Source organism: Lutjanus erythropterus, chromosome 19 (genome assembly GCF_056507025.1).
Source record: "Lutjanus erythropterus isolate fLutEry1 chromosome 19, fLutEry1.hap2, whole genome shotgun sequence".
Taxonomy (NCBI): domain Eukaryota; kingdom Metazoa; phylum Chordata; class Actinopteri; order Lutjaniformes; family Lutjanidae; genus Lutjanus; species Lutjanus erythropterus.
Genome location: NC_139335.1, coordinates 5,519,969 through 5,541,750, shown reverse-complemented (window position 1 = coordinate 5,541,750; position 21,782 = coordinate 5,519,969). Strand labels below are relative to the sequence as shown.

The following is a 21,782-nucleotide window of genomic DNA, read 5'->3' as shown; positions in this document are numbered from 1 at the left end:
GTTGTTGCTTCTTATTGTCAAATTATAATGTTGTGCTCATGCTGCATCCTGCCTGAGCTTCCTCAAGTCTAAGGAGGAGCGGACGGGGGGAAACAACTCACTTCAACCATAAACTGTATATATATAATAGGATTTAATATACTGTTTATGCCTCCTATTTTACATATTTCTCCTTTAAATATTTTTTTACAAGGACTTACTGTGTCTGTGGTGCTCAGCAAGAAGGTTTTTTCCTCTTTTATGACATTTTCTATTAATTTCCTAAAGACTACAGTAGATTCTTTCATTGTTATATTTCTGTGGAACCCTGAAACTGATGTATACGTTTCTGAAGCTATTTTCTGAAGTCTTGTCCAGCTGTGTGTTGACAGGCACCCAAAATAAAACCAGAAGTAAGGAAAGTTAGCCTTCAAAATAAAAGCTGCACTAGAGCGTGCATCCTAATTCACAAATTGGAGCCTACAAAGGATGTACAAGTCCAGAATGTTCAAGTTTATTATCCAGCAGCTGTCCAGCGTAGGCAGGGGAGCAGCAGAAAAATCAAGATCCTAAATCTGTGCTGCCTCAGTGGGACCCATTCCCCTGTAATACATCTATCACCTGTTCAAATAACTGAATCAAAGTAGTCTAGGTTTTACAACATTATGGGATAATATTTTGGCAGGGGGTTACATGGGTTGATGTATTTTTGCTAGTACGTTAAAGTGATAGTTCACCCAAAAATTTAAATTCAGTCATTATCTACTCGCCCTCATGCTGACTGAAGATTGGGCTTCGTTGCTTAGTCCACAAAAAACTACTGGAGTTTCACAGGAAAACAGCGTTGCAGAATCACTCAAACAATTAAAATGAGTGGTTTTTGGAAAAAAAAAACACATAAAATGTCTCCATACTGCTCACCAGGTCTAAGTTCAAGTCTCCTGAAGTATGAGCCTCTTGCTGCGTGGATAACCTGTTTGTAATTTTGCACATGTCTTGAAGCTGCTCCTCAGTCCGGCTCAGGTTGGTGTTCAGCCGGGTTGAGGTGCAGCTTCGCGGTCGGTCTCTCCCTGCTGCTGCCCACCGGCTCCTTCTTCAGGAGCTTCAGCAAGTGGAGCTGCATAATAATGATGATGATAATGAATTATAAAATATAGCACAAGTTCAAGGTGCTTTATTGTTACAAATTACATATCTACATGACATTAACGGTTGATGTATTGTAGTACTTTTTGCAGGCGTTCATGTAAAATAAAGTATTTCCACACGAAACCGCTTTGGAGACGTCCTGTTGTCTCCAAACTGAAGCTGAAGTTGTTTTCTTCTGGTAAATCCACCGTTGTGCTGACACAGCTTGCACTCCTGGCACACCTGCTTCTTAAAAAATGACGAGAAGCGACTTTCTGACAGGTTTATTGATGCTTGGCCTAAACTCACCTGTGCATTAGTCAAGGCACTTGGGCCTGGTTGATTTGGACACACCTTGAATAAATTAAATCCATTGCCCCTGGTGCTTTCCACTTGCACTTTAGATCAGCTTAAGATAGACCCAATATGTGTGATTCATGGCACAGTTCAAATGGGATCTTTTTGTGTCCTAAGTGAGTTTTCATGGTGGTCCGGCATGGTGGAGCCTGACTTTGCCTCTCTATTTAATGAGTTTAACCATTCTTTTATTCTGAAAGTTTTCTAACAGGAAGTTCTGTAATAATGTGTCTGGCTTTACGCTGCCCTGTTGACTTTCAAAGTGTAGCTGGTCCCGCCCCCTGCTCCTCACCTGAGCACCTGGCGTACCTGTTCTCACAGGTATCGTAAGCAGCGGATCAGGAGCAACCGTCCGGGGGAACTTAAATCTGTCATGGCGGAGTCTCAGCTGCTGTGCATGGACGATGAGCACGTCAACGAGAAGATCCCGGAGTCCAGACCCGAGTTTTACTACAGCGAGGAGCAGCGGGCGGCCCTGGAGGAGCTCCTGAAGAACGGGGACGGAGCCTTCAAGATGCGGCTCAAAGAGGACAACATCAAGGATTTCCTCTCGGCCCGGGAGGTCAGAGCCATCCGCAAAACCTTTCATGGATACGACACGGACAGCGACTCGGAGTCCGGGGACCACGAGAAGTCCAAGGGGTCCTCCAGCGCGGACTCCGGGGTCCACTCCACCTACTGGCCCCAGATGTCCGACACCGAGGTCCCGTCTCTGGACATCGGCTGGCCGGGCAGCAGCGGGGTCTACAAGGGGGTGACCCGGGTGTCCGTGTACACCCACCCACCCAAAGAACCCGGGCCGCACATCAAGGAGGTGGTGAGGAGGCTGATCCAGGAGGCTCAGAAGGTAAAATAACACCTTTATTATCATGTCAGAATTAAGTGAACGAATTCACTCTGAAAACAAACAAAATATATAAATATACACTTCAGTTTGAGTACAAAAAGTTTTATTTTCTTAAACTGAATGAAAGCAAGCGACACTTTAAAACTTGTTTCCAAATACAGCTGCAATGATGAATCAAATAATCAATTATTAATTGTTTATTAAATTAATTGCCAGCCATTTTGAGTTAAAAAAGGTGATTATTTTCTGGTTTCTTTACTCCTCTATGACAAACTGAATATCTTAAAATAAGACATTTTAGAAGCTCATCTTAGGTTTTGGGGTACACTGATCAATAGTTTTTCACAATTTTAAATGAACTGATTAATCAAGAAAATAATCGAATGATTAATCAGCTATGAAAATAATCATTAGTTGCAGGTCTACGTGTGTTTGCCTTGTTTTCTCACTTTCTGCAAAGATTAATTGATTATGAATCACTGATTAAATTAACATCCAACTATTTTAATAACTGATTAATTGGTTTAAGAAAAAAAAAGTCTAAATTCTCTGATTCCAGCTTCTGAAGTGTGAGTATTATATATTGTTTTTAGTCCTTTTTGACAGTAAACTGAATATGTTTGGGTTGTAGAAAGACAAGACAAGGCGTCTTCGGATTTGGGAAATACTGGCAGACATTTTTCACCATTTTCTGACATTTTATGGACCAAACAGCTAATGGATTAATTGAGAATTAATTGGTAGTTGCAGTAAGAGGAGTTTCAGGGGAGGCCAAGTCAATGGAAGTCAGCAGATATTAGAATAGTTAAAGGAAATATATGTAATTAACTTAAAGAGACTTTTTATGTGTTTGGTCCAGTCTGAAGTTATGTCAAACAGTAATATCAGACCATCTTGGTTCAATTGTTGAGCGTCTATGAGATCAGATAACATGATCATGACCCCATGGACTTCCAGGAACTGACCGAAAACTGAGCAGGTAAACTGAGAGGTGAAAAGCTTTGTCTGAGGGGAGGCTCTCAGTGTCTGACAGGGTTTCTTGGTTAAACAAACATTTTATCATATTTTAGCAAAATATTATGTCCTTATTTCTTTTAATAACAATAATACAGAAAAATTCAGATCCTTAAATAAGCAAATGTAGATGGTATGGATTACGTAATCAGAAAAAATGAGTATCTATAGTCAACCCCAAATAAAGTTCTAAAATTCTGTAATAAGGATTATATCTCAAAATTTGTCAGTTTTAAAACGATGAAACTTCTTTTCATGATAGCCAGTAATGCTCATTTAACTCATAACAAGTGTATCTGACATGCTGAGTTTAGACACGTGCTCCACTTGACGGCTGACAAAATAATCTTATGCAGTTATGAATTAATGCCTAATTTCTTTCTAATTTCTAACACTTTACAGATGTTTAGTGTTATGTGCATAAGACCATTGATTACATGATCAAAAGGCTATAGTGGATTTCAGTTTTCAGAGGGTTTAAACATATTTGACTGTGGGACATTGCTGGAAAGTAGCAGGAACCTGTTTTGTTCTAATAAATTGCTTGATATCAGACTGGTGCATATACTTGCATACTATCTGAGGCATTTCTGTTACCGGTAACGGTATCAGAACAACCTTACTTACAGCATAATTTATGTCAGATCTTTCTACGATGCTTAAATAAACTGAACTCTGCACCGCCAGTATCGAACAACGTGTTTCACCTGTGGTTTCTTCAGGTTCGCTCGAGTCACATGAGCACCCTCAGGTGTGGTAAATAAACACGGATCACTTGACTCTTGATCAGAGTCATTTCATTTTTTCTTTTTTTCTTTTCTCAAAATCTTTCAAAACAAAATTACATTAATCAAAAAACACATCAAGATTCGTAAAGAGTTATAAGAAGAGTACATTTTATGTGTAATTTAACCTGTGGAGGGAGATATAAGTTAATATTTACATCACAGAAAAGAACTCAGAAAAGTGTTTCATTGAGTTCACATGGTTCAAGTATGTTCAGTTCAGCTGGTTAATCAAATTAACCCCCTTTGGACTAGGTTGTACTTTTTCAGTGCCAACAAATTTAAAGGAAGTAACCGTCCCCTTGTTTTTCTCCTTGTAGTTTCTAGCAGTGGCATCATCCACGTTCTCATTTCTAATGGCAGCCTTACGCTCATCAGCTCTCAGTTTCTACGATGCATGCAGCGAATTCAGTCAGAAAGGTGCAGTATTTACTCTGTAAAGAATAAGGCAGGTAGATGAAGGAGATTGACAGATTAAGTTAGGAAAGCAAGAGTGATCTGCTAAATCCCAAAGCCTGAGTTTATATGTAAACTCTTGTAAAAAAAAAAAAAAAAAAAAAAGACTGTCAGTCTGCAGGTTGACCTGAAAAGAACAAAGGAAAACACATTTATGACTCTGCCAGATGAAAACAACCGGCAATGTAATAAACCTTATCAATGGATTCTTGTGGCCTGCTTCGTGTCAAAGGTCCCTGACACACTTGGCTCACACAAGAATAATAATTCTGAAATATTCTAAATAATTCGCTACCGGTGATCACGTAAGAAAGAGCCTCAGGCTGAGAGCAATTACTGTCACCTCACATGAGTCCTGTCTTCATGAGACGGTAAGAGACGTCCAGGACTACATGACAGTTTGAATAAGTCTCTGAGGCTGACAGCATTTACACTAATCCAAAGAAGACATGTTTGATTCAAGACTTTCATCTCTTAGCTGTAGCCTAAACATGTGGTTACATTAGATATTAAATATTTCATGATAATCAATCATTAAACAAAGGCCTGAAGCTGTTTTTATTTGTGAAGAAGCCAAAACTACTGATCATTTAAAGGACAATTCAGGGCTTTTTCAAAACTGAGACTGTTAATTAGAAGACAATAACTCTATTAGTAATTAAATGAAAGGAACAATTAGCCGTTCATTGGTTCTTAAGCACAGAGGCGCGTATTATTTTAAAAAGTTTTAACCAGGGCTGTTTAAGCAGAGAATTTAGAGTCAAACTGACTGGAAAAAAAGATGTTAAATGCAGCATTGAGTTTATTAAAAAACAACAAGCTACTTCTAATCTAGGATTACAAAGGTGCATAACCTTTTTCCTGCATAATCTTTGTTTTCTTTTTTCCCCCAAATGAAAAGGTGCATTGTTTAACACATTTAAATTACTAGAACAGGTAGGTCATAGGAAATGCAAATATCCAGCCCCTTGTTGCTTTATTTTTTTTCAAATGTGGCACATTCAAAAAAGTAATTGAATAGTCCTGATCTAGAGGGTTGATATAAGAAATTAACTTGGCACCGAACATCCTCACTGCACCTGGTCCCAAAGCCAAACTGTGGCTGCAATGTTTCTTTTTAATTGTTCCTTTTTTCAGTGTGTTACTGTTCTACAGATCACAGTGCAATCAGATACAGATGAAGAAAGACAGAACAGAAATACCCCCAGGGAGTCTTATCCGTCCCACCGTAACCTAAAGTATGTTGCATTACTATACAGCTAACTCTTTCATTGTATCCAGAATCATATTTTACGCACGTATGCAGAACTTTCCAGTGAGATTAAAAAGCCCTCGGCGTTGATAATAAACCAGCATCAATGGGAGAGTCCAACATGCAGGTTTGAACAGGCTGAGTCATATGGACGTGCAGCCGGAGGAGGCTGAGCTGCTCTAAATGTCAACTCAGATCAGGACACGCAACTGAAAGATAAAGACTTGTTCAGTCTCGATCCGGGATCCTGCAGCCCAGGTTAGGGTTGGTACTTAACAAGCCTCTTCTTTATGTTTCTCTCACCTACTCACAGATTCCCACGGCTTTCTCTGATTGGTTGACCTCCTAGGTATGCAGACTTAAGGTAGAGAGCGTGATGTGTAGCACCAGAGGCTTTAGTTGCAGGGTAAGGACACAGAGTTTGTTCAAACTGGCACAAAGAATACAGTTTGTCTTTCGGAGGTGTGGAGAACAAGTAAGCAGTCATGCTGCAGAGCGGTTAGAGATGAATAATTGAGCATACAACCCTAATTCCAAAATCGCTGGGACATTTTGTAAAACGTAGAAAAAAAACATAATGTAATTATCTGCAAATACAAGACAAGATATTTAATGTTCAGGCTGATAAACTTTATTGCTTTTTCAAAATTTCTCATCTTTTTTTCCTTTTAATTTTCACAACCGTGTTGGAAAATCGAATTTGACCAAATCTGCCATGTCAATTTTCTTTAAGAGGCACGGCAAAAAATAAATGCATATAAGAAAACAAATATTAGTCTATGCCAGAAATTTAAGTAAATTTAAGTTCACGCCAGAGGGATGAATTATTCTGTGTTCTTTCCTTAAGAAGTGCACTTGTTATTATGTTCTTTTAATTCCTTAAAAGTCACCAGAATGTCCAGTCTTTACTTCCTGTCTCTGTCCTTTTCCCGCCTTTATAATTAGCTTTTGTTTCACCTGTTCCTGATTAGTTCCACCTGTGTCTGATTAGTTCTTTGTCTATTTAGTCCCTGTGTTTGTCTGTTTCTGTGTCAGTTTGTCACCCCCCTCATGTGTCATCCTGTATATTTGTTTTCTTGCCCTTTGTAGAATCTTTTTGTTTTTTTGGACTCTGGTTGTGACCTGACTGCCTTTGCTTAAGCTTTTGATAATTAGTTTTCTTTATTAAATACATTTGAACTGTTTTCTGCTTCGCTGTCTGCATTTGTGGGTCCACCGTCTTGTTTTACTTTGACACACTGTGACAAATACAACATAAGAACAACATTTCTCAGCACGAAACTGCAGGAATTTAGGGAGATTAGAGGATTCTGAAAATCCAGAAAAATCTCTGCAGGTAAGGGGCTGAAAACCAACATTGAATGTCTGTGACCTTTGACCCCTCAGGCAGCACTGCATTAAAAACTCACATCATTGTATAAAGGACACTACATTGAGCTCAACAACACTGTCACCACTTTTTTTTTAAACTTACAGGCATCAAATTCAAAATTAGTGTATATTGTTTCTTTTGTACTGTATTCGAATTAATACGAGCTGAAAAGTTTTTGCAAATCATTGCATTCTGTTTTCATTTACATTTTTACAAGAGCTCCCAACTATTTTGGCCTTGGTGTTGTGCTTTGACACACATGTTAATCCTCTTTTTGTCTGCTCATTGTAGTCGTCTTGGAGTCCTGACAGCTTATTTAGGTGATGATGTGCTGAGGTTGCTCTGCTTGAGGTGAAGTAAATCATCTGCTCATGAGCCCTGAAGTTCACTCTCAAGACTAGCACTCGTTGACCTGAAGTCAGGAGACACGAGCCAAGCCGTGTGATTGATGTTAAAATGAGCTGTGGAGTGTGAAACCTGGGCCAGGTGGATCTCTGCAGGTGACAGGTGGAGATTTATGTTGTTTCTGGTTAAACTACATTCGAGATTTAGAGCAGCCTCGCAGGTGTATATATTAAAAAGTAATTTCAGTCCACATATAGTCTGGCATTTGAAAATGCAGTGAAACACTTTGTCAGTTTGGTCATATGACGAGTCTTTTTCTCTCTGAAATCCTGCAGTTCTCAATTTTTTCTCAGCCCAGGACCCCTACAAGATTGAAAAGAAACACTGGGGACCTCCTCATGTATGTCATGTGAAAGAACTACAGAGAAGGAGGGTTTATGATCTATGTGGAATAAGACTTAATCCATGTAGCTCATAAACCCTTAAACATAACTCAGTGAAATTGGTTGAGAAATAAACAACGCTGATGTATGATGATGATGATGATGTATGAGGAAGACGTCAGTTGAACCACTGCTGGCAGAGAGTGGGGGTTTGTCACGTCGTCTAGAGTCTAGACCACTGCTGGGCCTCATGGCGCCTCTTGGGCAGCAGGACTGCTTACCACATTCTCGTGCGACGTGAGAGCAGCAGTTGGTGGCGATAATGCGGCTCTATTCGAGGAAGAGTAGCCTGACTCACCGAATGCACACTGCATTGTACTGCACTGTAGCGTGCACATACGTCACGGTTACAAGCTAAACTGTGACGGCAAGAGGACGAGCAGCGGTCAAATGAAGAGACTGAAAATGAGTCCTTCAAAAACGAGCAGCCAAGTTGACGGCATCAAACCGTGCTAAAACAGTAAGGTGGTGCTTTGAGAAAGTTTGAGAAAAACTGGGGTAAAGAAAAAATGCTTAAAATTTGCAACTTAAGTCCTTTATGTTGACTGTGTTTTAGCTGCTGATGTCGCTGGAAGCTGCATCTTGGCTCTTATTCCTTGCTGCTTGCCACAATGTGCTATTTTATTTTATTCTCCACAACCATCTGGCAACCCCAGAAATGATCTCGCCGCCCCCTTGGGCGTCCCGACCCCCGGGCTGAGACACTGACAGGTCTTAAATCAGGAGGATTTACACTAAAAGAAGTGTCTGTCTCCCTCCTTGAACAGTACTTTTTTTTTCTCAGTAAACAAACTAAAAGCCATTTTTGTTGGCACATACTTAATTTTCGACTCACACCTGGTTTACCTTTAATAATTAATGTTTAAAGTCTGCTGAGCTGCTGTCGCATGAAGCCATCTGCCAGGAAAACTTGTTTGGAGGGTTTTGGATCAGGCCCAGATGTGTACAGAGGAGCCACAATAAGGAAATGGAAAAAGCCTGACATGATCTATATATCACTCAAGGATATAAAAACACTGACTGTAAAATGCTCCACTGCAAATATCATCATGTTTGCTTAATGAAATATGTGCAATGAATGATGCTCTGACAATAAGACCAAAATGAGGCGTGCACCCGCTCTGTATTATCGAGCACTGAAGACAGACAGTGTTGTTGGAATAATTAGCAATGCACATTAATCTGAGCCGTTGTTGGACCGTGACCAAACCTTTTGATCACCTGGAAAAACAAGTTCCTCTGATATTTCAACTGTTACTCGCTCAGTAAATGATGTGCTTACATTTTGTACCACAACCCTAATGACAAGTTAGAGTCTTAGTGCCATTGTGCTCACTGTGACGCAGGGAGTGGTAAAAAAAAACATTTAAAAGTCCTAATGTTATACTGCAGGAAGCAGGTTTACATATTAGCGGCTCTTAAAGGCAGCGAGACGCACGTTTGAACTCAAACGCTCAGAAATAACCGGATGTGACACGAGTAACGCGCATCATAAATCTTTACCAAACCTGTCTGGTCAGAGATGTTTTTCAGGAAAACCAAGAATGTGAGTGAATACAGCTGCTGTTCAGTAGAGTTCAGATACTGAGCACTAGAATTTAACATGAGAGAGAGTTTTGTTCAAAATGTTCAGTTGAATCAGGTATTATTGGAAAAATGTCCTTAAAAGTAATTTTTCCGTTGCACTGTTAGTTGATTGAGACACGAATATTGACTATTTTATTCAGCTTGTATAGTTTAATCGAGTCCTAACCATGATTAGTCCAGGCGTTGCCTCGGCAGTTTCTTTATGGCAGGTGGCTCATTCTGAAAAAAAACTGAAAATTTGACTTTAACAAAAATATATGACCTGGTGAAAACTAGCGACAAGTGAGCAGAGAAGTTGAGAAAGTTAGCTTAAAGTTATAGGTGATTAGTTTAAATCATTGGCTAAAACTAATAGATTTAAACAGTTGAAATAGTTCACTAAAAGTAATGAATACACTTGAAACAGCCAAAAGTCATGGAAAACTGTTGAAATAGTTAGCTAAATCTGTCAAAATGCTAAGCTAAATGTCATGGATAAACAGTTCTTGATCTGTAAATCACCAGCTGACAAATAAAAAGCACAATATTAGTAGATGTGAAAATGAAACTTCGGTACAAATTAAACCTGTATTTCATTAACTGTACTTAGTTACACTCCACCACTGCTGTTGCCCCTCTGCTTGGCTGCATATAAACTGCCCCCCCTTGTGTTCCCCAGGTGGTGGCCATAGTCATGGACCTCCTGACAGACCTGCAGATCCTCCAGGACCTGCTGGATGCCTCGTCACGGCGCGGGGTGGCCGTCTACGCCGTGCTGGAGGCCAGGGGAGTGCCCCACTTCCTGGATATGTGCACTCGGCTGCAGATTAATGCAGTGCATCTGCGGGTGAGGAGAGAGAGCAAACAGTGGAGAGCAGGACAGAGTGCTGCGGAGGGAGGAGGCTCTAATGCAATACAGGGCAAACGAGTGTGGAAAGTTTGAATGAAAGCACCTATGTGGGTCGCTGCTCCATGACAGGAATTATCATGAATTGTAAGGTGTCACACTCTTCAGGGAATTCCAAGTAAAAAGCAAGATGATGTCAGTGGTGTTTGGTTTGGAGGTTATAAAACACTTTGCCTGTCTAAACATGATAATGGATTGCATAATCAAATGTAGTGACTGCTGTATTCTGCTGTTTTAAATGCGTTCAAATCGCAAGCTTATGTTAGTTTAAAGTTTCTCTGCTAAGGTTTTCAGATCTCTGCGACAGATATCGCTGCCTTCACCGCAACACAGTGGAGGTGAAAACAATATCATTTGTTGTTCTCAAAGCATTGAAACACAACATTTGAAAGAACTCAAGACATTTCCAGGAATGGTATCTCAAAAGCACTCTTCAACATTTGTAAAGTCCATTTGCATTTTCATAATCAAATGATCAAACTTGCAAATTGTGCAAAGAAGTGTCTATAGATGAGTCAGCTGTTACACCTGAACACCACGTGCTGAGGGTGTGTGAAAACTAGTCAGGGAGCAGAGAAGTTGAAGTGGTTCACTAAAAGTAGTGGATAAATGGTGAAGACAGACAGCTGGTACTGGAGCAGATATACAGATATACAGTGGCTACAAGTAATGGTTATACACTTGAAGTAGTTAGCTAAAAGTAATGGATAAACAAAGAGTTACCTTACTATAAAGGAAAATGGTTAAAATTGAATATTGAAGGTAGCTCAAATGAATGGGTATACAATTGGAATAGTAACTGGTATATAACTGGAATAGTTAGTCAAAAGTAATTGGTATACACTCTGGATAGTTAGCTTAAAGTAACCGGTAAACACTTGGAACAGTTCAATCAGGAGAGACTCATTCTGAGTGTACAAAATATATTTAATTGACATGAACACAATTAAGATGAGAAATGTGAAAAGCACTAAAGGCGGTTAGACTCCATTGTGACATCATCATGTATAAAGGGGGTAGTGAAGCCATGATTAGTAAAAGAAAATCCCCCGGTGGAGTGTAAACATCTGGATGTGATGAGGAGTGGACCTCTGAGCTCAGACTGGACACTGGATTAGTAGAACTGGAGGAGCATGAGATGAATAATTAACAAAAGTACGTAATAAGGAGGAAACCTTTAAATTCCTTTTGGAAAGAAAACAAGTGAGGAATAACTGGAATTAGAAATGCTGAAATATTGGTTCATATGGCTTATTATATCAAAACAATGAGTTAGTTTGAGATAGTAACTCTTATTTATCAGATACTAAAGCATTATTCTGAGATAAGGAAGTCATTATTTTGAGTCTTTGTTTCACAGAAGCTCATTTTTCATCACTTTGACAGAAATGAGCTTCCGTATTTAATACTGTTCCATGTTGGAGAACCCGAGGAATGACACTAAATGTTGATCTAGATTACCAGCGGTCCCCTGAGCCAGACTGTCATCCTATCTCCACGGCGACACAATACCCAGCAGCCTTATCTGCTGTATACGGAGTTTTGTCGCTGCAGTCTAGTTTAACTGGAGCAGCGGAGTACCTGCCCACCGTGGTGTCAGTTGATAAGACTGTGAAAGGCCTTTTCAGAGCGCCGGGCTCTGTTACTCTTACTTCTTACAAATGAACATTCATAGATCCTGAGAACAGATCCAAAGACTGTAACTCGATGCTTCACCTCGCACCGGCGTTGACGGCAGAGGAGAGCCTCCTCCCTGTGTGTCTACTCAGTGTTTACGTCCCCTTTTCTTTCTCTGTTTCTTCTTTCTCTTCCCTTTAAGTAAACATATGTGGCTGAAGGGTTTGATTTTTACCCTTTATTTCTTGAGAGAGTTGTTGGAAGGTGTGACGGCGCAGTTTGGTTTGACTTGGCATCTCCTTAAGTCAGTCATGCATGATATATCAGAGGCTGTTTGATAGCTGTGGCTGAGTGAGTTTACTCAGGCTTTCTGGTGTGATGCTAAGTCGGCTGAAATGTGTGATTAAGCGGGTGGTTTTCTTTGCAGAATCTCCGTGTGCGGATGGTGAAAGGTGCAGGGCTGGCCCTGTCGTTTGGAAAGCTGCCCGGGTCCCTGTGCTCCAAATACATGCTGGTAGACGGAGAGAAAGTCATGTTCGGGTCTTACAGGTGAGCACGTGATTTAACACCAAGATCACATAAATCCTGTGCATGCAATTATTTCTGGTAACTTTTCTGTGAGGAGCAAAAGAAAAAAGATTAGTAGACAAAATGTGTCAGTCTTGTGTAGAGGTCAGTAACCTTTACAGTGAGAAGAGCCAACTTTGATCAAAAGAACAAAACAAAAAATAATCTCGAGCTGCAACAATGAAATTTTCTCTTTTCCTTTAAGACTTTTTGGGGTTTTTTTTGGATTTGGCATCCACAGTGAGCTTATGGAGGCTGAAGAGGACGAGCCACCGCCAACATTTTTTAAATTTGGTGTTCAGGCTACATATTTTTACATTTGGTAAAAGTATGAATCACTTTACACTGTAAAAAAAAATAGCTGAGATGACTCAAACTTTCAAGGCAAAGTACTGCAATAGATTTTTGAGTTTTGAGCCCAACTCAAACTTTAGTTTTAAAATAAAATAAAATAAAATAAAAATTTACTTTTATTCTTTAGATAAACTTGAATGTTTGATTTTTAGAAACAACAAAAAAAAGAATTTCACAGTGAGCTGTGATTTCATTATTTTGGTTTCTGAAAATTAAATGAATTTACTTTATAATTTTGTAAATAAATTTTTGGGGTTTCTGAAACTCAAAGATTTACATTTATCTAAAGAAGAAAAGTAAATTATCTCAACAAAAACATAGTAGGTAAAACTTTCAAAAGTTAAGCTCCTGCTAAACTATTTTAATAATCAATTAATCATTAAGAAATCTTTCCTGCAAATACAGCAAAAAATGCTGTTTTTAGCCTCTTTAAACAGGTAGAGTTCCCAGTTTTCTTAGTTCATTTTCATAATAAACTGATTATCTTAGATTTAAAGATGTCACCTTGGACTTTGAGAAACTGGAATGGACATTTTTCACTATTTTCTGTCATGTTATAGATTCTACAGCCTTAGATTAAACATGACAATTAGATTAGTCTTTGTTGTTATTTACAGGAGGAAGTTAAAATTGACTTTGGGCAAACGGATTTCTGACGAGGAAAGTGAAAAAAACAAAAAACAAAACAATTATTATTAGCTTTTAGACTGACCTATCATTATATAATCTGTTCCATTTTTATGTGAACCTGGAGTTTTTGACAGTGGCCTGTTTTTTCACTCTCAGATCCAAATGTTAAGAGGCTGTCAGGCTTTAAATATAAAAAATAACTTTTATCTAAAAGCAGCACAAAAGAAAATCAATTGCAGGCCTGCAGACGAACAGACCATCTGAAGCTAAATGAACTTGTGGAATGGCTGGAATGCTTTTTGCTGCAGACTCTCCTTATCTAGCGTTGGTTGTCCACATAAATCGAGTGTTGTTGTCCATTATGATGACTGAGTGAGGCGCATGTGTAAAACCTGCATTACTACTGCTGCCTTACTACGAGGAGGAAAAGAGCTTTCTGCGTGTCACCTGAGTGCTTATTTAAAACGATTAACCTGATCAATTTTCCAAAATCAGTTCAATTACACCACCTGCATCTGTTAACCCTCAGAGGTATCACAGGACGTATTACAGCTAAAACGTGAGAAGTGTGAAACAGGATGGTGTGATTTGGATTATAATAGAGCAGCAACATTTACTGAAATTTCTCTTAAATTCTCTCCTCCTTAACCACCAAAATCTGCTCTTAACCAGGTGCGCTGAATGATAAATCTCACCTCATCTTAAACTGGAGGGACGTATTTGTTATTAGCACAGGAAACGCCCCCTAAACACGATGTGAGGGCAGGAGAACTGGCGCGATTACACCAAAAAAAAAGGGCTGTAAGAAGGAGAATTTCAGCAGAAGTGAAACTGAAGTTGTGATGCAGTAGAAACTGTATCAGCAGTGAGTGGGTCAAAGGAAAAGAAATTAAAAGCTTTAGCCAGCTGATCAAAGCTTTATATTTCTTTTGACTCTTTTATTTTAAATATTTCACGAGCAGTATAGTCGGGCTGCACAATTAATTGAAACTTTATCAAATTCGCAATTTGGCTTTCTGCAATTTTTAAATCACAGGAAGCACAATATTTTGTTAAAGGCAAAATGTGTTTAAATGAATGAATGTCATGTCCTACAAATACTTTCATTTGGTGCAGATTCCTGCAAAAAAAAAAAAATCACAACATAGTCATTGTAATGGTGTCATTATGTTATTACATCATTATCTTGAAAATTGCAAATCAGATCGCAATCGCAGTATCAGTCAAAATAATTGCAATTAGATATTTTTTCTGAATTCTTCAGCCCTTAATGTTAGTTAACGAGCTCTGTGGACATTATTATTTTTTTGTCTCATCTAAAACCCCTAAACTATTTAACATAAGATGATTAAAAAAAATAGATAAAAGTAGCAAATTAGTGGACTGAGAGAACTTTTTCTCTCGACCACTCGTAAAATCTTCTCTTACCGAAGAGGAAGGCAGTGATAAGAAAACACTGATGAATCACAGAAATCAGAAAATATGAGCAAATACTTGATACAAACAAAAATTAGAGATATTTAATAAACAGGCGGTGATACAGAGGTGTGATACAGGCAGTGCTGGAGGAAGTATTCAGATCCTTTACTTAAGTAAAACTACTAATACCACAGTGTGAAAATACTCAGTCCTGCATTGAAAGTGTTAAGAGAAATTTTAAAGTAATTCTTGTAACAGATAACTTGAAAGTCTGGCTCAGACTCCCGGAAAAAAATAATCTGATTTAAATGTTTTGGAAACGAGTTAAGCTCCTACATGCGGCAAACTGTGTCTGAACACACATGACACGACTTTCCACGTGTCATGTTTGTTATATCAGCCAGCTCTCTGGTAAACCACTTTAGTTTTCAGTTTTCACTGCACTTCATGAACACATTAGTGACACACTGAAATCAAAACTGGAGCAAGTGATTCGTACCAAGTGAAATGAGCACAGTCCTGTTCTGAGTCACGAGTGATACCTTGTTATGACTGAACGTTTATGTGAAGAAATTTGTGTCTGTTTGACTTTTAAGATCAAGTTTTCAAAGCTCTGAAAACAGCTGGTGTATTTTACTCACTGGGTTTCACCTAAAAGTGCAAATGAAGAAGTTGGTTCTCTGAATCTGCAAAGACATTTGTAAAAGAATTGTTGAAAATGATGGGAAATGTGCTTACTGGCTGACTGTTAGATGATAAGCTGATTAATACCAGTCTTGTGTCTGTATGGTAAATATGAAGCTAAAGCCAGCTGCTGGTTAGCTTAGCTTAGCATACGGCCTGGAAACAGCGAGCCCGGCTCTGTTGATTTTCCTTTGCCTGGTCTGCTATCGATTCATAAAATCCCCAAATCAATCTTTTAATATATGTCTGTCAGTAGAGTTCAGACCCCCATCAGACAACAGACGGTGAAGCACCTACTGCAATGCCAGATGCAACCTGCGGAGATTCGCAAAGTTCTGCCAACATTAAGACGACCCTCACATACATCGTCCCGAGCTGAAACAAGATTTCAAACTGAAGCAGTTGTTGATCACTTGCGGCCCCTAGTGGCCGGTTAAAAAGAGCGAGAAGTCAGCTGTTAATCGTCGTATGAAACAGAGCAAAAAATAGAATTACTGCCTCACAGTTGTTTGTCTCCACCAACCAGTCAAGCTACAGTTTACATCCATGTCTGTCAACACTCATATAATGTCTGTGGTGAAAACTTTAAAACTTTACTATATTGACCTGCAACTTTGAATGTGTATTTTTTGGAAAAATAGAAGTTCTCCCTATATGTGTGATACCAGGTAAAAACATGCTGTCTTCACTTAGAGGCGATTTTTACAGAGGATGACTGATAGAGAGCTGAGCATTATGATGTCACAGTGAAGTTGACCTTTGATCTTTGGGATATAAAATGTCATAACCTCATCATTTTATCCTATTAGATATTTCTGTGTAATTTTGTCAGCGTATGAATTCTTCTTGTGTATATGAGTTATGGCCAAAATTGTGTTTAGTGAGGTCATGGTGACCTTTGACCTTTGACCACCAAAATCTAATCAGTTCTTCCTTGAGTCCAAGTGAACATTCGTGCAAAGTTTGAAGAAATCTTCCATAAGGTGTTCAAGAATGGGATGACATGAAAAAAAAGGCATAAAAGCTACATTAACAGGGTTTTAAACAATTGTGTATCACGGAGGTCCTTCAGCATACAGGCAAGAATGCACCCCCCAAAAAATTAGGCTGATCAGTCCAGATCAGTCCAGTAGGATTTCAGATTAGCGGCAGACAAGATGGAGGTCTGTTGATCGCACACAGGCACACACACACACACACACACACACACACACACACACACACACACACACACACACACACACACACACACACACATACACTTGCACAGACATTGTGCCTTGTTGCCTTCAGTAACCCCAGAAGATTCCTCTTTTTCTGGGTTTTATTTCTATCTTCTTTCTTTTATTTGTAAAAAGAGAAGAAAAAAAAATTTTGTTACCTTTGGACAGGCTGCGTCTTTAAGAGTTCTGTTGTACTTTTACACCACGGTTTTGGTTCAGATCTGTCTTTTCTCCTCCAGCTTCACCTGGAGTTCCTCTCGGATGGACAGGAACACGATCACCGTGATGTCGGGACAAATTGTGGACTCCTTCGACAACGACTTCAGGGAGCTGTACGCCGTGTCTGAGCAGGTGGACCTCTACAGGGAGTTCAACATCACCAAGCCGCCTTTACCTACGCCCGTCCCCAAGCCAAAGGTGGAGCATATCCGGCCTCTGCCCGTCTCTACGTCTCGCTTTCAGGTGTCTGTCAACGACTCCAGACAGATCGACCTGAAGGTGCCTGCACATAAATACCACAATCCTAAGTACTCTTTAGTTTTTGGGAACAGCAGGGGCCTAACAGGTTCCCTACAGGACCTGTCGACTCCGAGCGACTCGCTGGTCGGCGGGCTGAACCACAGGAACGGCCTGCTGAACAACATCCCTCATGCCAGCAGGAACAGCAGGGACAAGCTGGACCGAGTCCCACCGCAGAGTCCCGGCTCACCTGCGGAGGAGGACGACGAGGACGGAAAGGGAGGCGTGAAGAAGAACCAGGCCGCCGCGGGATTGAAGAAACGCAGCTCTTTTAGGCATTTCTTGAAAGGCAGAGGAGCCAATCAGGGCACAGAGACTATAGAGGAAGGCGTGGTCACTCCTCAGAGCCCCGCCCCCCCTTGTAAAGTGCCAGAGGCCAATGGCGTTGCAGGAAATGAGCTGGAGGACACGTTTGAGATCATTGACAAACCAAGTCCACTGAAAACTAAAATCAAGAAGCCGTCAAAGGTCATCCAGAGAAGTATGTCTCTGCAGACCATCAACACAGGAGATGAAGACGGTACGTGCTCACATGTCGTCTGTATGATTTCGTTTAACTATAACTTTTATTCAGAGTTTTTAAAAATGTCGCAATTTAATATTTTTCATCTTGAAAACAGGCGTTAATATTAGCATGTTGTTAGCATCCAGTGGCAATCCCATGATGCTTTTGCTTGAGTCTGTCAACCAGTCAGAGGCTTTGTTCCTGACTTGTCATGTGTGACAGTACATATCCATAGATGTATTAATTAATTAATTATGACCCTTCAAAATAAGATTCATGTTGATGACATTAATGAGCTACTATAACCATAAAGACTTTCATGGCATTATTAGTTATGGTCATTACAATCTTAAGATGAGAAGTAACTAAGTACAAATAGTTTGTACTTCACTTGAGTATTTATTTTTCTGACAACTTTCAACTTTTACTCCTACATTTTAACACAAACATCTGTACTTTCTGCTCAGCTTAGTTTTAATGTGTGTGAGGGGAATTATTTGATTTAACTTTGCATCATTGTGCACCGCCTTCCCAACAACAAGACTGAAGATAAATGGATGGGACAATAACATTTGTGTGTCCATCAGCATATATCACACAGAAGATGCATAACAAAGAGAAAATGATTTAACAAAATAAAAAAGGCACAAAAAAAAACACATAACAAGACAAAAGATTACATAAAACACCACAAGATGAAAGAAAAAATGGCATAACAAGACAAAACAAATGTAACAAGACAAAAAAGTAAACAACATAAAAAAGATGCAACAAGACAAAAAAATATCAAAACAAGATGAAAACATCGTTACAGGATGAAAAATTATGTGAAAGACATAACAAGATGAAAAATGATGTAACAAGGCGATAAACAACAGATGTAAGAAGACGAAACAAATGAAAAAGACAAATATCAGAGCAAGATGAAAAATTACATTAAAGACGTAACAAAACAATGATGTAACCAGACGAAAAAGAAATGCAAAAAGACGAAAAGCAAAAAGATGTAAGACGACGAAACAAAAGAAAAAGATGTAACAAGATGAAATGCAACAGAGTAAGACAAAAACCGATACAAAAGACCTCAAAAAGATGGAAGTGGCGTAACAAACGGGAAAATTATGTAAAAGAAGATGAAACAGATGTAACTAACAGAACAAGTGACAACAAAAAGTGACAAAACAAGATGAAACGATGGAGAGGGAGACTCGGCCGTGGGTCAGTTAACTTTGCCTCAGTAAAGAAGTTCAAACTTTTACCTGTCTTTTTACTCTATTTTTTTTTTTTAATATCTATACTTCTACTAGAGTGAAGAGTGTGAGGACATTTTACTTCTCTGCCTGTTTCCACCGTCCGAGTTGCAAAAGAAATCAGTTATTGCAGGTGTAAGAAGTGCCGGTGCTTTACTTTACTAATTATGTTTTTTTAATTCATTTGTCCTTTGTGTCTCTTCAACAGGATCCAAAAGCCGCCGGCGGCATCAAAAGAAGAACTGCATCCAATCATGAGATCAAAGACAAGAGGACAGTTTCTCATTCGAGTCACAAAGAGCAGGATGTCATGATCAAACATGCTGAGTCACTGTATCACCTTACTGTAACCAGGTGACTTTACAGGACGTGAGTGCAGACGGTGTCTCAGTGCTGCAGTTTGGGCTGAAAGTCCCTGCTGTGGACTGACCCCTGATGGCGCGTTGTAGTTTAACCAATCAAAATCCACAAAATCTAAACATGGAAGCCAAAGTGTTAATGGAGGCAGAGTTCATGGCCATTAGTTTAGTTTTCTTAATGTTTTTTTTTATTAAATTATTCTGCAGTTTTATATTTTACACTCGTATGCTTGAACCTGAACACCACAGAGGCTGTGACCCAGGTACTGAAGCGTGGGTGGATTACATCACACCTGTGAGTTGACCTGGTTGCTATGGAGACAGGAAAAGTGATCAGTTGTGCTGTTGTCCCTGAGTGTCGCCTTACAGAGGACCCATGGTAACAGAATAAGTGTTGGTCAGCGTGCGTTTGTACAGGCTGTGAATAATGCAGGCTGTGCTGAGTGGCGCCATGTTGACACACAGTCCCGTCCCGTCCCGCCGCGCCACACAGCGCGACGACCGTCTGGACGTTTCTTTTTTAATCCAGGTGAAACCGACAGAGATGAAAATGTGAATCCTTGAGAACCACTTGAGATGTAAATAATCAAAATTTTGTAGCAAAAATTTAATAAAAGACATGAAACCAGCAGATAAATCTCATCTTTTTAAATTGTTTTTATGATTTTTTTTTATGTTATTGACCTTTTCTGTTCTCTGTTTATGCTTCTTGAGTACCAGCAAGGGCTGCACAATTAATTGCAGTTTGGCCGAGTGCAACATCCAAATCGCTGAACCAGAGCAAAATCTCAAATGTTTTAAAAAGGACAAATGTTTGAAAAAACAGCATTATAATACATTTATTTTAGCCCTGCAGTTAACTGACAATTTTCTTTTGGTGACTCGAAAGGAAGGTAAAACAGAATCCTATTTTGTGATCAAATAATGTATTGTGTTACATATAAAATGATGATTGTTTTGTTTACGTCAGGCTAACATTAGAAATTATATTGATTATATCTAACAAACTAAAATAACACACAAAGATTACTAGAATGAATGCGACTTTTCCTGAAAACACACCATCAGGTTGTTCAGGAGGAATATTTTAGGTTTGAGTAAAACAAATAATTGAGTTGGAAAATTGGAAAACTTTTAATTTGACCTGAATTAAATTTAAGATGCAATAATACAAAGCAATCAGATTATTAAGTACATCTGAATTAAATTGTGTCACCAATTAAATAATATAGTAATTATGATATAGAATAGAATTTGTGGTAAGTATAGTAAAATATAAGAGAATAAATCAACATATACAGTACAGTGAGGTCAAACCAGTCCAGCAGAGAGACAGTGGAGACAGTGGTGAATGTCTCGAGTGTCCCAGACCCTGTGAAGAATGGGCCTGTGTTCAGTGTTGGGGGAATTAAAGGGCTAGTTCTGATTTTTTGAGGTGGGGTTGTATGAGGTACTTCAGTCAGTCAGTGTATTATTACCTTAAGAAGATGGCGGTCAAATCTCGACCTGCACCATTATGTTCAGGTGGCTGTGCTTACAGCTGTTTTTTTTTTTTTTTTTTAATGTGATCTCGAGATCACATTATTCATTATCCTGACAAAACAAACTTCTTTCTTGTCAAGATAAGAGGATAAATTAAACTGCACTCATGAGAAAACAAACTTTGTTATCTCAAGATGACAAAATAATTAACTGATCTTGTGATAACGGCATTAAAAATAATTGCAACATGGCCGGCTCTCAACTTCCGTAGATTACTGTTAGCTACAGAAACAGGCAGCTTGACTGGTCTAACTGAAGACAAAAGACTTTATTATGTGATTTATTGAGTTGGGGAGTAACAGATTACATGTCATTAGGATCAAATTATCAGATTACAAAAAACAGAGATGCATGATATGGATTTTCTTTTTCAATAACTGATAATAACCTGCTTCTCATTGACAATACCAATAAGAAAACTGATCATTTCACATTTTTTGTATTTTAAAAAGAACATCTGAGGGTGAGAAAGGTTCAGATGTAGTGAACAGAGACGGATGATTTAATATTTCGCAACTTTGACCGAACCAAATCTGACTGACATCATGATGATAACAACAACAAGAAAGAACGGTTCTAGTTCTAACAAAGTTCATCAAAAAACTCCACAAACATATGCAGGAAAATCTTTTGAGATAAAAGATTTAAAAAAAGGAATATCT

The 21,782-nt window shown here is 39.0% G+C and overlaps 1 protein-coding gene across 1 annotated transcript; it reads left to right on the top strand.

The window, feature by feature from the left end:
- The first annotated feature begins 1,820 nt into the window (after window positions 1–1,820).
- Window positions 1,821–20,215, top strand: sack1fa (scaffolding CK1 anchoring protein Fa). The gene is made up of 5 exons (XM_084744908.1): window positions 1,821–2,311; window positions 10,224–10,391; window positions 12,496–12,617; window positions 17,185–17,984; window positions 19,428–20,215. Exons 1-5 carry the CDS (start codon window positions 1,838–1,840, stop codon window positions 19,475–19,477), a joined length of 1,614 nt encoding a protein of 537 aa, XP_084601034.1. The 5' UTR covers window positions 1,821–1,837; the 3' UTR covers window positions 19,478–20,215.
- The last annotated feature ends 1,567 nt before the right edge of the window (window positions 20,216–21,782 follow it).

Coding starts and splice junctions, on each gene's coding strand:
- sack1fa (XM_084744908.1), top strand. CDS start 1,838: ATGGCGGAGTCTCAGCTGCTGTGCATGGACGATGAGCACGTCAACGAG. Junction 2,312..10,223: donor TGATCCAGGAGGCTCAGAAG/GTAAAATAACAC, acceptor TGTGTTCCCCAG/GTGGTGGCCATAGTCATGGA. Junction 10,392..12,495: donor TTAATGCAGTGCATCTGCGG/GTGAGGAGAGAG, acceptor TTTTCTTTGCAG/AATCTCCGTGTGCGGATGGT.